Source organism: Pongo abelii, chromosome 18, assembly GCF_028885655.2.
Source record: "Pongo abelii isolate AG06213 chromosome 18, NHGRI_mPonAbe1-v2.0_pri, whole genome shotgun sequence".
NCBI lineage: Eukaryota > Metazoa > Chordata > Mammalia > Primates > Hominidae > Pongo > Pongo abelii.
Window position 1 is genome coordinate 47,752,063 of NC_072003.2, and position 17,694 is coordinate 47,769,756.

At 46.8% G+C, this 17,694-nt stretch overlaps 1 protein-coding gene across 3 annotated transcripts in view; it reads right to left on the minus strand.

Moving 5' to 3' along the window:
* Positions 1-1,982: 1,982 nt before the first annotated feature.
* The window catches only part of N4BP1 (NEDD4 binding protein 1), a 71,440-nt gene continuing 55,728 nt past the window's right edge, over positions 1,983-17,694 (minus strand). The window contains exons 3-8 of one of the 3 annotated variants that reach the window (XR_010137761.1): positions 16,765-16,895; positions 14,627-14,723; positions 11,239-11,346; positions 11,057-11,129; positions 9,388-9,495; positions 6,377-6,512 (exon numbers count right to left, since the gene is read on the minus strand). Coding sequence is in view for 2 of the 3 variants with exons in the window: in XM_024233782.3 (XP_024089550.1) it covers positions 6,155-6,512; positions 9,388-9,495; positions 11,239-11,346; positions 14,627-14,723; positions 16,765-16,895 (802 nt within the window). In the remaining variant the exon portion in view is untranslated. The other 2 variants (XM_024233782.3, XM_063717287.1) reach the window with 2 other exon arrangements.

Genomic DNA, 17,694 nt, shown 5'->3' on the forward strand with positions numbered 1-17,694 from the left:
CCCAGTGACTGCCCCCAGCCCTGGCATCCTCGGTGTGGAGGGGATTGGAATCTGAGCCGGGAAAAAGGCCACATTCAGTTTCCAATCAACATCACCTCATCTTTGTTTCCCAAAATGAAGTGCAAGGTGGCTCTGATGCATACATGGGCTCATTCCTGACACAGCTTCTGCAGAACTAGTCAACTTCTTTAAAAAAATATGCTCTTGGCATCCTCCCGCAGGAACAGGGCTGGATACAGGCCCACCAAGCAGGAAGTGGGGAGGCAGCTTCCTTCCGCAGCCTCCCTGTGCCCTGAAGACTGACAGCCTTGACTCAGGTCTGTCATGGGCCCTCAATTCTTTTCCTTGAAGGGTGGAGGGATCTTAGGCGCCATACCAGCTGCTGAGTCACCTCTGGTGCAGCTTTGCCTTTCAGGGAGGTGGGATGGCCCATTGGAATTCAAATCCTAAATCCTGGACATCTTAGCTTGAAGAAATGGAAGTTCCTGAGCATCTCTGTACCTCAGTTTCCTCCTCTGCAAAATGGAGATAATAACAGCAGCACTTCAAGAGTGAGGTGAGGATTAAAGGAGACAGAAGCTTGCCGGGCACACGGGTGGTGAGGACACGGCACTGGTTGCCGGCCTCAGCTTTGTCAGCACCCTGCAGGCAGGCAGTAGCTGTGCTCACTTCCTCTGGGTGCTCTCTCTGGTGACGGCACCCGAGGGACTCTCCTGAGTGCCTGCCTTGTTCAAGGAACAATGCCCTCTCTAGACCACAGCTGGACTTCCCATGGACCTGCTGAGGCACTGAAAGAAATGTAGGCCCTAACCTAAGCACCCTCATCATTGGCCCACAGGGATAAAGGAGTGCGTTCAGAACCTGGAGAATGATGGCTTAGCACTTGGAGATAAGACCTGGCTGGTGGGGGTGTGGGATGACCTGGAAGGGTGGCAAATAGTTAGGTAGGTGTCCACAGGGCTGCTGATCGGAGCCCCAGTAGCAGCCAGCGAGCGGGGCTCTGGGTTGGGCACAGTTCTAAGCACCACGTTTATTCCTCACGTCACCCTTGAAGTAGAAAGCATTATTATGCCTATTTTACAGGTGAGGAAATCCTCACCTGTAAAATAGGCATAATAAAATAATGCTTAGTTACACTTCTGAAGTATACAGAAAGTCAAACTCCAAATGAACAGTGCTGGCATCTGCCCAACTAGGGAACTGGGGAAAAGAACTGCCGTCAGGGGACTGAAGAGGCATGGGATGGGCACAGAGCCACGGCAGCAGGGAACAGCTCGAGGGCCAGGCCGAGTTCTCTGCTGAAGGGCCCCAGGCCTGAGTTTTGTTACTCAACTCCGAAATGGTCGGCCCCTTCCAGCATTTTCTGACTGGGGTGGATACTCCTGAAGCCCCGTTTGTACAGGTCTTTGGACCTTTCTAAACAATCTGCAAATCCTTGCTAAAGACAGTAACATGTGTTACTCAAGACTCGATTTCAAAGGACGTAAATCCAACTGGAATGACCAGCTTAAGCAAAAAGTGTGTTAGAATACTGGGGTGTGGTGACGTCCGAGGAAGGGCTTTCCTGACAACAGGAACCCAAGGCTCATGCTGCCAGGAACCTCTCTCATGTCGCCGCTTCTTTCCTGCCACAGGTCGGCTTCCCCCAGGGTGGAAAATGGCTTCTGACAGACCTGGGCCTGGCATCCCACGATTCCCACCACCACAGAGGAACTCCCCAGGAGTGACTTGGACTGGTGTACCTTGGGCCAGGTGTCGGCCCTGGCCAGGAAGCCTGAGTGCATCTGGTACGCAGCCTGTGCCAGGTACCCCTCCCCGGACCTGTGTGCCAAGGATGGCATGTGCTGGAGCCTGGCAGGGGAAGGAGAAGGGAGTGGAGTGACCCCAGCCCCACCCCACTGTCCCACCGCAGGGTGGTGGATTCCCGGCCTCTTACTGGTCCTGCTGCCAGATGCCGCAGTCAAGAAGGCACTGTCCTCCAGTTCAGTTGAGCAGACATTTATTAAGCACCTATCAAGTGCAAGGCACTGTGCTAGGCGCCGTGGGAAATACAGAGAACACAGGCGGTCCCTGCCCGCGAGGAGCTCACAGTCTAGAAAGGGCAGCAACACAGTACACAATCAGCGGCGGCAGCACCAGCCAGAGTGGCAAGTGCCCAAAGCAAGACACAAAGTGCTGTGCGGTCACAGAACATCATGGGGATGCTTCTGGCAGAAGCACTGGAAAGGGGACGAGGAGGACTCAGGCTGGGCCTTCCAGGAGGGAAGCCATTTGGGAGAAGGGCATCTCTAGAGGAGAGAGGTCCATCTGTAGAGCCCACAGGTCATGGGAAACGTGTGGCCGCAGGGAAAGTTTGGGGACAGTCAAGTAAGGCTGGGAGGCGGATAGCCACGGACACTAAGCTCAGGAGGTGTGAACTTCGTGGTCTGGTCAAACAGCCACTGCAGATCACTTCGCAGGAGGGGTGACTAGAAGTGTGTTACTGGAAGGTAAATCTGGCCGCACTGCAGCATCTGGACAGCAGAGGGCAGCGCTGGGAGGGGCTGGCCAGTTAGGGCCCACCACCCCTGGGTGTCTGAGAGTGGGAGTAGCGGGCAGGGGCCAGCAAAGCACGAGGGCAGAGCAGGGGACCATACGGAGGGTGGGTGTGGAAGGAGGGACGGGCCCCGTGCAAGCTGCAGGTCTGGGGAGCCTGAGGATGCCATAGGGCTTCCTGGTAGAGTGGAAAGTGCACTCCTGAAGGTCAGGGCCAGTCACTACAGAGAGGGGACAGTGGGGAAAGGGACAATGTGGCCCTAAGGGTGACTGCAGTTTCTCAACACGTGGTCTGTGGATCACCTGCATGGGAACTGCCTGGGGAATGTGCTCATTTGCAGATTCCCGGGCCTTCCTCCAGAACTACTGGGCAAGCATCTGCCGAGTCATGCCCGGTAACCTGCATTCTTAACACCAGCTGCCCTCTCTACCACCACGAGCCCCAAAGGTGGGGCAAAGTCTGCAAACTACCTGCTGAGGAAGAACAGGGTGTTAAGGGCTGGCTTTAGGCAAAAAGAAGAGACAAAAAGAATGAGGGAGGTCTGGGAGTGAGGGAAGTGGTGGGAAGCAGGGAAAGTCCGGTCAAGCCATGTGCACCACCAAGACAGAGCCCCAGCGCGGCCTTGCAGCCAGGCACCGGGCCGTCCCCAAGGGCTGCTCTCAGTCCGCTTTCATTTGGTGGGCGAAAGCCACATTTGCAAACTGGGAAGTGGAGAGTGGGAGGTGAGGGGAAGCACTAGCAATGAATGAAGAGGATTCTTCCAGGAATCAGGCTGTTTCAATCTAAAACATCCAAGATAAGTGGCAACACTGGGGAGGAAGGTGATGAACAGATGGAGGTGAGCCAGAGACACCGCCTGGGCAAGTCAGCCAGGAGGCAGGAGGCGTGGGTCAGAGACACTGCAGGAACTGGGTGAGGACAAGGAGGTTCGAGGAGAGGGGTTGGGGGATGGTCCCATAGGCAGCCACACCTGAGGCGTGGGAGGCAGGAAGGAGCTGGGGGAGGGTGGGGAGAAGAGGGGTTTCTGTGTGTAGATCTGAGTCCTCCCTCACATCCCAGCCGTGCCACAAGCCGCACGGGCATGAGGCCGGCTCTCCCTTCTTCACTGGTCTCAAAAGCCACCCAGGCCCAAGTCCCGGCCAGACAGCCGAGCCTGCCTAGCAATGCTGACCGGCCGTCCAGGATGGCCCAGACACCTTCTGTCTCCTGAATGCAGCCTACAGGGGTTCAAACAGACTGCTTGCATCAAGGTCAGACAAGGCTCTTTTACTCCCAGAGACAGCGGCCTGGAGCCTCGGGAAGAATGTAGGCCCAGGAATCACCCAGGCCCTCAGGACAAACCTCTCTGAGCAACAGACATCCTGCCTGTTGAATGAGGGTGACATCTCTGCCCTGCCAGCTACTTTACATGGATGCCACGAAGTGGGAGAGGCTGAGCAGTAGACAGGGAAGCGGCGAGCGGCCCCACTGCAGGAGGTAGACAGGCTACAGATACTTACACAGCAGCCACACTGAAGCTACTACTGGAGGAGGCTGAGAACCAGTAATGAGTTCTTAATGGTTTGATAATTTGGGTTTTTAAATATCAAATATTAAATATCAGGGGTTTCGGAAGGAATGATGAATTCCGTCTCATGCTGTAACTGATGAAGGCAACCAATGAGCAATCCTTCCTTCCCATAGCCGAGAAAGGGAAAGGGGACAGGCCAATCCCTCTGAAGCAATAAGTCAGAACACGAAGACTTACAGAACTCAAACATCAAAGGTCAAGTAGCTTCTAGAGCCGGGAGAAGTGGTGACCCCCTCAGCCTAGCCAGCACCAACCAGCATGGGTGGAGACTCAGCCTGCCAGTAAGGGCATCTCCTGGGTTTCCTCTGAAGCAGAGGAGAAATAGTAGGTCAGCCAGGCTGCTGGACTGAACAGTGAGCCAGAAGGCCAGAGTCACTGCAAGACAGCCCCAGCCCGCACACCTCAGTTGTGCTTTTGAAAACTGGTGCAAAGCTGAGGCATGGGAGCTGTGACTGAAGTCGCCCTCCTGGCTGGCCTTGTCTTCTACCTCTGCTTCCACAGCTGGGTGACTTGGCCATAGGCCCAAACAATGGACAACCAGTTCCACATAGGGAGGCATCACGGATGCATCTGAGAGGAAACATGATTGAAGGACAAGCCTGGCCTCATGGAGGGCTCTGGATTCGTCCCTTGAAGAACTTAGCGATCAAACAAAACCAAGAAGCAGGCCTGGAAGGAGCACTCTGAGATGCCCCCGAGTCCCCTCACCATTTACAAACCAGCACTGAGTTCTCAACCTCTGCTCCTCAGGGCCAGGAGACAAGATCCGGACAGGCAGCAAGCCGACTGTGAGCAGCCTGGGGGCGCAGGTGTAAAATACAAAGCCCTTTGAAGGTCCAGACAATAAGAGTAAAGATATTAAGATTGCCCAGGAAAAGAACTTTACTGACACTAAATTTGGGTAACACCTAGAACAGATAATATTAAGATACCAATTCTGAGAAAGACTCATAGGAAAGTCTGTTTAGGAGGACACTAGAGAGACAAACACAGGGAAAATAAATACAGGGGCTCTGGGATCCCCCCACAGAAGCTACTAATGCTATTTATTGGCTTGGGTCACTTTTGAGAATAGAAAACCATTTTTTGGCAAAGCTGTACAAACTCCACATCGGGGCGTCTCCTGCAGTTGCGGACACAAGATGGCCACAGTGACCGGGCTCTTCATTAAACTTCCTCACAACCCGCTACGGTGTTCAGAAGTTAAGACGTGACTTCCAGAGCCAGGCCAGGCATGTGGAGGCCCCTGCCTGTGAGCGTGTCAAGCCCTGGCTGGGGAGCCTGCTGCCTGCCCGGCCACTCCTCAGCTGTGGCTGTGGGCATGGCGGGATGGTGCGCACACTGGGCCGTCCCCTTTTGAGCAGGGTGGAAGGGGGAAGGAGGGTGGGACTCCATGGGCTCCACAATGTCTTCTAGCCCTGGTATTCTGTGAGTCTAACATCGCCCTGGTCATTCACCATGGCTAGGCACCAAGTGCCATCTAGTGGCACCACGGGTCCACTTTCACAATGCTCCAACCAAAGACTACAGAACAAACCAACTCTTACCCACTTTAACTCCGGGGGTGAGGGCAGAGGAGGCTGGAAGGGTGAGCACACTTCATGGTAGTGACGGGACATATTCATCTCAAGAAAATATACTTTAAGAGGTCTTGCTTTCCTTAAGAAAGCAACTCTTTTTTTTTTATTTATTTATAAAGGCTAACCATATCCATTTGTCAATATTTTCGGCTTTAAGGAAAATAGTTTAAAAAACATAAAAAGGTAAATACACTCAAGAGTAACTGCTATTAAACAGTTCTGAACAGGCAGAAAATGTAGACTTTCCTTTAACAGAAAATGTTAAATCTGTAATAGCAGCATAATTTATATATAGAAAAAAGCTGGTTTTGAAAACCCAGATTTATACACAAAACTTTTTTTTCTATACAACTGCGTTTACACTGGGAAATAAGTTTCTTCACATTATGTTCATTCCCATCAGGTACAGGTGTGAGCTTGAGTTTGATCAGCCAGCCCTGAGCGCAAGCTCAGCACTCAGCACAATCTTCAATCCAACACCATGGCAGAGAGCGCGTTTAGATCTTTCATGTATGGGTGGGCCACCAAGATCTGGTCTATTTTCAGTCTTTGCTCTGAGTCAGGGAAGATCTTCAGAAGGGCTTCCCTCAGCTCGTTGGTTTCTGCAGAAGATCTCTGAGCTGGCATGGGCAGGTTCTGCTGGAGATTGGGGAGGGCTGGCAGCAGTGGGAAGTGGGGCTGCTGAGGGAGCCAGTGGCTTGAAGGGGCTCCCTGAATCCGGGTCGGAGGCTGGTGGCTGGTGCTGGCTGCCTGGGTGCCAGGGACTCTGAAGCTGGGGTCAAACATGCCCACATTTGGCAGGGCACTGAGTAGGGGCTGCATATCTCTGTGAATGGAAGCGAGTCCTGGTGAGTTGGGTTATAAGTAAACAAAAAATCATGGAGCTATTTTAGAAGGTACCTGCGGCAGGCCTTGAGGCTCAGGATGCCGCTCCCTGGCTTCCAAAGGCAGGATGCAAGACTGAGGTGGAGACGGTGACATCAGACACCCACAGAGGAGCCTGCGCGGATTCCACTGACACCATCTCAAGGCGTGCCAGGGAATGAATGCGCTCTATGAGGGAGCACCACCCTCCCAGGTCTTCTGCTGTGAGGACTGACCACATCCAGCTGTTTGGCTCTAACCAGGGTGCCCTTGGGAGCTTTCAAAAGGTTTAACGGGGTCTTACTCTTCTGAAGATTTTGATTTTGTGCAGGACCCTGGTTAACAGAAATTAGAAGAGACTCCTTTTGGGGAGAGTGGCAGTCCCCACCGACTCAGTCTAGATGAGGTGTGGGTGGGTGCCCACACTTGTACGCACATGGGTGTGTGCGAGTATGTGTGTACAGGGAGGGCATCTGTATCGCTCAAAAGCCTCCCACTGGACTCGGCCTGCAGGCGAGAAATGAGGCTAGCTGAAGTTTCCCCAACTTCAAAAGCTCAGCTAACTTCAACAGCCCCTCTGTGGTGGAGGTGACTCCCAACTTCTTAACCGACTGACGAGCCGCTCTACAAAGAGCCGCCAGGTGAGGGTGAAAAGGCAGGCAGAATAGACCCCGTGCCAGGTTGCTCAAGGAGCGGGAGGAAGCAGAGGACTCTCCTTCTGCTAACTCTGACCCACGGACCTGATTGATGCTCTGACACAGGCCTTGGGCCTGAAGCCCAGCAGGGGATTTCCAAGTTCAGATGTGGGGAAGGAAAATGAGATGGACTGATGAGCGTAGCAGGTGTGGAAAATGGCTGCCATTCTCTTCATGTGGGTAGAAAAGCATGGCGTTTGGGAATTCAGTCCTCGTCTGTGTCATAAAACCCAAAGGCTCAAAAGAGAAATGATTCACAAGACCAGGGAGTTGAAATTGTAGTGGTCTCCTAGGTAGAAGAGACCCATATAAAAAAAGAAACCCATCACCACCTACCACTGAATCCAAACCTACAACTCCCAATGGTTCCTGTTGCAAATGGAAAAGATCAGCTGGAAAGTGTGACTGCCTAAAAATGCTGAGAGCTGTGTGTCTTCCTCTCAGCTTAGACCCGCCCATCACACCCCCATGCAAATACCAGCTGGGATTGCAGAGAAGTGCAGCCTGGTTTAGTTTTTAAAAACAGTAAACATCAGTCATGGGGTCATATGATCTCTCTATTAGGTTCACAGGAATCTTTAGTTAATGTCTGTTACCTAAGAATTCTGAAAACAGAAACAACCACTAACAAGGTGTCCTAAAAACAAAACAAACCCAAACTACAACAAAGCAAACCTAAACTACCAAATCATTTTCAGATAAATATGGAATACTGGCTTTTCCATTCAGTGAAGGTAGAAAGTAATGGTCAGTTCCCCCAGGCAGTGATTCCTGAGCAGTAAGTAAATTAATATAAGCATAACATGTTCAAAGCAAATGACTTTAGAAAGCGAATGTAAAAAGACACTCACACATATGAAATGAGCCCATCAGGCACTCGTGATTCAGAGGGAGAGCTCTCACACATACATGATGAACCTAATTAGTATTCGCCAGTAAGTGACCACCAGCTTGGAAAACTAGCTTTGTTTTTTTGTTTGTTTTTGAGACAGAGTCTTGCTCTGTAACCCAGGCTGGAGTGTAGTGGTGCAATCTCAGCTCACTACAACCTCCGCCTCCCGGGTTCAAGTGATTCTCCTGCCTCAGCCTCCCAAGCAGCTGGGATTACAGGCACGCACCACCACACCCAGCTAATTTTTGCATTTTTAGTAGAGCCAGGGTTTCAGGTGGCCAGGATGGTCTCGAACTCCTGACCTCAAGTTATCTACCTGCCTCGGCCTCACAAAGTGCTGGGATTACAGGCGTGAGCCACCACACCCGGCTTTGTCTTTTTAAACCTACAAAAAGGCTGGGCACGGTGGCTCACGCCTGTAATCCCAGCACTTTAGGAGGCCGAGGCGGGTGGATCACCTGAGGTCAGGAGTTCGAGACCAGCCTGGCTAACATGGCAAAACCCCGTTTCTGCTAAAAAAAATACAAAAAATTAGCCAGGCGTGGTGGCGTGCACCTGTAATTCCAGCTACTTGGGAGGCTGAGGCAGGAGAATTACTTGAACCCGGGAGGCGGAGGTTGCAGTGAGCCAAGATCGCACCATTGCACTCCAACCTGGGCAACAAGAGCGAAATTCCATCTCAAAAAAAATAAATCAATAAAAAATAAACCCACAAAAAAAGTTTGGCTCCTGTCTTTTCCTAGGATGAAAACTGAAAGGACTATAGTTGAAAATCCAGGATGCTTGCTACATTAGCTTCCAAATATATGAAACCAGCACTAAATTTAAGGCTTAAAAAAAAGTTTTGGCCAGGCATGGTGGCTCATGCCTATAATCTCAACACTTTGGGAGGCTGAGGAAGGCGGATTCCTTGAGCTCAGGAGTTTCAGACCAGCCTGGGCAACATGGTAAGACCCTGTCTCTACTAAAAATACAAAAAAGGAGCTGGGCATGGTGGTATGCACCTGTGGTCCCAGCTACTCGGGAGGCTAAGGTGGGAGGATCGCTGAAGCCCGGTGGGGCAAAGGTTGCAGTGAGTCGAAATCACGCCACTGCATTCCAGCCTGGGTGACAGAGCAAGACCTTGTCTCAAAAAAAAAAAAAAATAATTTTTTCAATGTCATTTTTAGTCTATAAAGACAGCACTTGCACTAAAGCACAAAGAATTGAAATAGACGTTTTAATACAAGACAATCTGAAAAAGGAAATACCTAAGACAGACTTCCTTCTGAAGAAACTCCTCTAATCGAGGTCCACTTCTTCCCAGAGGATCATCAGGAACCATAAATATGTCCCCCACGAACGTGTACTGCAGCAGCCTACAACACAGAACACCATGAGGCTGAGAAACAGGGTCCTCACTTCCCAGGGCCTGCGTAAGGATCCCAAAGCAGCCACCTGATGCCAAAACAACAGTCAGGTCAGCCTACAAATCCTAAGACTGCTCAACTGCCTAAAAGCGGGGAAAACACCCAAGTCAAACCCTTTTAATTTCTGTTTTGGACACAAAAACAATATAGTCAGAACATTTTATCAGCTGGCCCTCAAATTTCTCATCCAGACTTGCAGATTTGTACTGGGCTTAGGAAGCCGCTTCTTCTTCTAATATAACTTTGAAAAATAAGATTTAAAGACTGTCAGCTTAGGACACAAATGCTGAACAAATGTTTAATTTTTGAATAAAACGGGTAATGTGTCCATAAGCAAATCCACTGAAAATAATATTTTTAAAATGGAAAACGACATATGAATAAAGGAAATCTGAGGTCTTTAGACCACTATTTATCATATCAGGGGAAAACAGAAAATAAAATAATTTTTAAAAGTCCAAATGCCTGTGCTTGTTGTCCAGGTCTCCTTTCTGCCTTGTTTTTGTGAATGCTGAAAGCAACAGCTTGGCTGGAGAACACCAGTCTTGACTGCATTTAAACCCTCCATGCATACATGGATGAGTGTCAATAAATACTGACAATGAGCCCAGGCAGAGGTCCAACAGAAACATGCCCTACAAGATTAGCAGCTCATTAACTGTGCCCAGAAGGTCAAAGACCAATTCTTGGTTCAGCTATCAACAACAGCTTTTTAACAGCATAGGTGTCAAAATGCATACAGTAATTAACTCTCACCTGGGCATTTATAACACAGAATCTTTTTTTAAAATCTTCTAATAATTTAGGAAAATATAAATACCAGGCAAGGTGCAACTGTGAAATCCCAACAGGGATAAATATCTAGTTATGCTAGCTATATTGAGAGTTTTACTATGTATTAGTTATATTTAGTGCGAGGCATGTTCACTTTATGTTTTAAGATTTCTGGCCTATATCACTTGTCCCTGGCACTATCATAGACTCTTGCTTTCTATTTTAAATAACGGGTCAGGTGATACTTGTCAACCAAAAGTCCTAGAAGCCAGTGCCCACTGATCTTAGGGCATTTTTCAGTAGCGGACACATTCATAGTATTATTACAAATGAAAAACAGCCGTGAATGCTAAACTTTTGACATAACTTTGTTTTATTTTGGATATCTAAAGATGTTTTCAATACAGATTATTAAACTATGACTGTAAAAACCTCCAGAAAAGCATCAGATATTAAAAAGTGGAAATATTCTCTCCAGACCATGAAGAAGTGAAAGCCCAGTCAGCACACATTGCTTTCGGTCCTTTCCTCTTGCTGGAATCCCAGCTGTCATCAAGTTTACCCTTTCACTTCACAGCTGAGTAAAATAGGAGGCCGTCTGTGCTCCATCACACTTAACTGTGCCTCCTGCTTCATGCAAGAAAACTCTTGATGCCCTAGAAGGCTGCAGTGACAGCAGAGCATGCCCACACTCATCACTGCCAGCTCTGCTGCTCTGTGCTGGGCCCCCTCTTACCTGGAGGGGCCAGCCACCTATGAAGAGGGAGTGCAGCACAGTCTTATGATGCTTTGGTCCTCTATATTGCTTTCTGTGGGGCCAAGGAATATAGAAAACAAAACAAACAAAATGCACACAGAAACAAACAATTAAAAACAAAACAAAACTTTTCTGACCAAAGACAAAGAAGAAAATATTACCTTTTTGTAATAATTTCTCTCCAAGAGACTGACTCATTCACAAATTCTCTGAAATTATCATTTGTCACAATTATGCCACCAGTTTTGTCCGCTAAGTGTAGGAGAAACCTATGGTAATATAAGAGAGTTTAAAATGAGCAACAGGCATCCTTGGCTCAGAGAAGCCATGTTATAAGAAGAGAAGATTTCCTCTTCATAGGAAAACCATCAAAGAATTTAACCAAGGCTAGGCCACAGAAAAGTTTAGCCCCTATCAACTGAAGATCAATCAGAATGGTGAATATCTCTAAAATTATTAGCGTGATTATAAAACAGATTGTCTTTCATACAATTTCTTTTGTTAAATGATCTCAACTATAATTTATTCAAAAGTTGTATTGTCAATAAACAGTGTTAATAAGAATGCATGAGGACCAGAGCAGAGAATGAGAGCTGACAAGCCTGTGAAATCATTATTCAGATTTAAGTTACTGAGCAACAGTATTTTGGTTCTAAGGTTAGCTGCTTAGTACAATCAGCCTTACAATTCTTTTTCCTTTTTAAAAATTCATAGGTTCAAGCCGAGTGTGGTGGCTCATGCCTGTAATCTCAACACTTTGGGAGGCTGAGGTGGGCAGATCATTCAAGCCCAGGAGTTTGAGACCAGTCTGGACAACATGGTAAAACCCCGTCTCTACAAAAAAATACAAAAAATTAGCCGGGTGTTCCCTGTAGTCCCAGCTACTCAGGAGGCTGAGGTGGAGGATCAGCTGAGCCCAGGCAGGTGGAGGGTGCAGTGAGCCAAGATTGTGCCACTACATTCCAGCCTGGGCAACAGAACGAGACTGCTTCCAAAAAAAAAAAAATTCATAGGTTCACACTGCTCTGATTTAAAAAGAGGTACCTAGAATTGCCATTTTGTTTAGACTAAGTTATAGATTCACTCAAATGGAAGATATGACAGGATACATGGTGATAAAAAAGGGAAAGGATGAAGCAGTAAAAAAGACTTCCATTTCACTGCTGATTATTCATGCTTAGACCCTCTTAATAAGAAATCTGTGAGGATGTGAATTTTATCCCTTAAGTTAGGGTGACCACATTTGTCTAAGGCAATGTAGACAAAGATAATAAAAAATAAATTAAAGGACTCACTGGAATTAAAGGTAAAGACAACTGCTTTTACTAGCAGTGATGAGTACTTAACGGGGATTTAAAAAACCTCATTAGTTTCAGAGATCTTAGAAAACCTTGGAAAGTAAATATGACTTAATTCTTTGGCTTTATTAAATAACATTTTACAAATGATTTCTAACTGGCGTGAGTTGTAAGTGGTAATGTTTGCCCAGAAGTACTAACAAAAATAGGCAGTAAGGCTTCTGAGTTCATGTACTATGAATGAGAATATACATGCATGTCCTCTAAAAACCCAAAGAGCCGTATCAGCCAAGCAAGAGCTTAGTCTGCATACTTGTACATGTGTTCCAACCCTGCTGGTGTGAGAATGAAGCTGCTGTGTTAAAGGACCTGAGCCCTGCAGGGTCCCTGCCCGTGTCACAGAGCTGAGAAGGAAGTGTCCTTCCATTCTGCCTTCTAGTACTTCTCACCTATCCCCCAGGCACCCACATATGGTATCCTCTTTCGTTTCTTCCATGCCACCTGATTCTCACCCATCAGATCTGGTCTTGCATACCAGCCTGGTGCAGGGCAAGGGACTGCCAATGAGAAGGCCCTTTTGGTGAATGAATATATGTCTGCTGTGGTCCCAAGCCCCACATCCTTCTGCCCAGGCCCTCTTTTCATCTCTGACCCATTTGACTATCATTCACTAGCTTGGGTCACAAGCTAAACACTATCTTCAACGGAGTGGTGTTTTGGTGGAACACAGGCAAAAACACCAGGGTTGTTGTTAGTGCTATAAGCCAGATGAAAATAAACAGGGCAAATGCAGGGGAGAAAAGAATAAACAGCTACCACTAGGCTCCCAAATACTAGTAGACTTGCTACTAATTTCATACCATGAGGAGGATTTTAAAAACTGGTCCTATTTCCATTGGTTAAGTTTGGAACCTTCTCTTATTCAACCACAGCAAAACTCCCTTCTGTTACTTATGCACATGTCTTCTCAAAATTCTTTAGGGCAGAAGGTGCATCTGAATCATGCATGTCCCCAGAACCTACCTCGGTGTATCAGATTTGGTTAGTGCTCAATAAAGTTTTTAGAAAAAATTTAAAAAGGGCCAGGTGCAGTGACTCATGCCTGTAATCCCAGCACTTTGGGAGGCCGAGATGAGTGGATCATCTGAGATCAGGAGTTTGAGACCAGCCTTACCAACATAGTGAAACCCTATCTCTACTAAAAATACAAAAATTAGCCAGGCGTGGTGGTACATGCCTGTAATCCCAGCTACTTGGGAAGCTGAGGCAGGAGAATGGCTTGAACCTGAGAGGCGGAGGTTGCAATGAGCCGAGATTGTGCCATTGCACTCCAGCCTGGGTGACACAGCCTGGGTGACACAGAGAAACTCTATCTCAAAAACAAAACAAAATATTTAAAAGGTACAGACTAAATCTTGGTGACTCAGATGCACTAGTACCTGCTTCCTGAGTTATATGCCAAGCTAAGAAATGCAGGCTTATAGGCCGGGTGTGGTGGCTCACACCTGTAATCCCAGCACTTTGGGAGGCCAAGGTGGGCAGATCACCTGAGGTCAGGAGTTCAAGACCACCCTGGCCAACATGGAAAAACCCTGTCTCACTGCAACCTGCTAAACTAAAAATACAAAAATTAGCTGGGCATGGTGGTGCGTGCCTGTAATCCCAGCTACTTGGGAGGCTGAGGCAGGAGAATCGCTTGAACCCAGGAGGCAGAGGTTGCAGTGAGCTGAGATCGCGCCACTGCACTCCGGTCTGCGTGACACAGTGAGACTCCATCTCAAGAAAAAAAAAAAAAAGAAAGAAAAGAAATGCAGCTTACTCCTATCACAGTAGGGTCAGTTGAGACACTTCTATTATTCAGAAGAAACCCTGAGGACCCAGGCATTACAATAATAGGCTAAGTCACTGACCAAAAGTAGACTGAGAGGAGATAATATTTGAAACCATTTTCAAGTCTGCCACACTAAGACAAGACAAACATTACTTTTAGCACTTACCAACCAGAGACTACAATATCTGCTTTTACTTATAGATTTTCAGCCATGTTTACTAAAACACAAAAAGAGTTTCTTTTGTGGTGTTTCTAAAAACTATGTAGCAAATATCACTGAGCATATCACCTTAATGACCATAAATATTAAACCCACTGCATCAAGCAGGTCCTCTAAAAGTGTGGACCTGTCCAGCAGAGCAGGTGGCTGGCTCCTCACCACCCCACTCCAACCTTAGGAAGGAGAATGGCCTTTCATACCTGTCATCATGAGAAGCAATTCTTTCTCCAAAGACCATCCGGGCAGGAGTTAAAGATAATATTCCGAGCTCCTGGAGCTGGGTTAAGAAGTGCTGTTCTGTTCATGGAATAAGTTGAATATACATTCAGAAAAGGGCTATCTTCCCAAATGTATCAAGAAATGAAAGTACACTCAAATGTTTCACTTGGAGAGCTGTAGAAAACCTTTTTTCTATTGACTCAATTTTAGTAACTCACTAGGAAGAAAAAAAATACAAGCAAGACCCATACTAAGGCAAAAACAACATATGAACTAACTTCAGTTATTTTTTAAACATAAGAAGATTAAACTCATTTGCTTCTCAAGAATAGTAGGCCAGGCACGGTGGCTCACACCTGTAATCCCAGCACTTTGGGAGGCTGAGGCAGGTGGATTACTTGAGGTCAGGAGTTCAAGACCAGACTGGCCAACATGATGAAACCCTGTCTCTACTAAAAATACAAAATTAGCCAGGTGTGGTAGCGTGTGCCTGTAATCCCAGTTACTCAGGAGGCTGAGGCAGGAGAATCGCTTGAACCCGGGAGGCAGAGGTTGCAGTGAGCTGAGACAGCACTGCTGCATTCCAGCCTGGGTATTTAATGAAGCCTACCTCAAAAACTCTTTCAGAGCTATACTACAAGAAGTAGAGGACAAAGACAGGGATGATAAGAGACCCTGAGAGAGGGTAGGGGTGGGGCTAGGGCAGATCTAGGGATAGGAGGGACAAATGGTTCTACCACAAGAAAGATCCCTATGCCAAGAGTCTGTTGAAGCCTCCTCCTACTGGCCTATCCAACTTCTCAACGGTGTCCATACAAATATTTGCCAGTTTTCATGGGGGTGGCTGGTGACAGTGGAGAATGGAGGGTCAAAGCTATATTTTAGAAAACCAGTAATAGGAAAAAGCAGCTAAAAGCTCATGGCCTGAGATTCCCACACCTGCATTCCCTACAATGGTACTCACCACTGACTTAAGCAATGCAGAGCACGTAAGCACTAAGAGACTCCTTCGGCAGGGCGTGGTGGCTCCTGCCTGTAATCCCAGCACTTTGGGAGGCTGAGGTGGGTGGATCACAAGGTCAGGAGTTCGAGACCAGCCTGGCCAATAAGATGAAACCCCGTCTCTACTAAAAATACAAAAATTAGCCGGGCGTGGTGGTGTGTGCCTGCAGTCCCAGCTACTCGGGAGGCTGAAGCAGAAGAATCGCTTGAACCCAGGAGGCGGAGGTTGCAGTGAGCCGAGATCATGCCACTGCACTCCAGCCTGAGCGACAGAGTGAGACTCCGTCTCAGAAAAGAAAAAAAAAAAAAAAAAAAGAAGAGAGAGACTCCTTCAGGGATCCAATCACAAAAATAACAAAATGAGTCGATCTGCTTCATTCCTTATGTACCCTCTGTTAAGATGAATATGCTCTTCAAAATGGGGGAAGTTGGGAATACTTGGGAACTGTGTGGTTTGACCATTTCTGCCCCACTAGTGACTAAATTTCACTTCCTGTTTAATGTGCTGGGCAAGTCCTGTACTGACCCTCCTTCCCCACAATCTACTTTATTTTTCCAGGCCCTCTGATGTGTTAAGTTGCCTGGCACAGCCCTTTCACCTATCTTCCTATCATGACCTATGACACAAACAACCTGAAGTTGGAACATTTCATGATTCATAATAAGTTCAAATCTTTCGTGTGTGGCCTGCAAGTCAGCCAGAGTACTTTATGGTTAACAGAAATGATTTATGTTAAGCCTTAAATAGACTGTTAAAAAGACATAACAAAGGGGCCAAATTTATGAAGTGACTTCAAAAATACTATCTAAACAGTCAGAAATCCAGCCTAATAAAAAGACATTTTTTAGAAAGTAAAAAGAAAACGTGATATATAATGAACTCTTAACATAACTTCCTGTATAAATAACTATGTTAACTTTCCATCCTACCTCCTAGTATTTGTGATGCTGTGGCACTCTCTTCAATTGATGTTTTGCTAGGTGCAGTAGATTTACAATTTTATTTTTAAAGCCGCTGCCTATGGCACACAGCTCTATTCTAAATAGCATGCGTTGCAATTATAAGCCGACTCATTAAACATTTCACTAGAAATCTGAAAAAATCAGCTTGCCTCACCTGTGACATTAGGATCACGCCTTGTTCTCCACTGAGGGACAAATACAGTGATGTTTCTGTTGCCAAGCTTCCAAAAATATTCAACTGCAATTGCAATTCCACGACAAGAAAAGAACTTTTTCAGACCATGGCTAGAAATAACAAAGTAAAGAAAATAAGTAAAGTTTATTTCTGTTTAAAGCACAGTAAGTTTCATCATGAAAAGTTAACATACACATACAACAAACAGTAAGAACAAAGTTTCCTTTAATATTCTTACATTTTTGGCATTTAGTTGCATAAAGTTAGGATGGAACCCACTGCAGGGGACAGAACTCTTAATAGTGTCTTAGGATTTTTCTCACATTTTGTTAATCTAACTGGGTGTGGTGGTGTGATAGAAAGCAGTGAGCTCCATGGTAATACTTGTTCCCTGTGACAGAAGAAAGGGACAAAGATGTGACATGGTCATAACCCCTGCAACCTCCAAAGATGCTGCTGTGTCCTGTCCCAGGAGGGCTCCACTCTTTTTAGGGAATATTTACCCAGTTTACAGCTTACGAGAAACATGTTGAGGGCAAGACTCAAATGAAACTAATGGGGGGCCGTGAAAGGCTATTTTAAGAATGCAGAAAGCAGGGAAAAAAGGTAAAAAAAAAAAAAAAAAAAAAAAAATTAAAACAACAACAACAATGAACAGTAAAGAACACAGGTCAGCACACTTTTTCTGTTAAGAGCCACAGTCTCTGTCATACCACCCAACTCTGAATGTGAAAACAGCCACAGACAACTGTAAGTGAATGTGTGCGGCTGTTCCACATTTACAAAAACAGGTTGCGGGCCTGATTTGGCCCATAGTTTACAATCCTTGGTATAGAGGATTAAAAAATGCCCACCCCTCCATCCATAACACATTTCAACGGAAAGGAAGAAAGTACTTAAATTTTACTC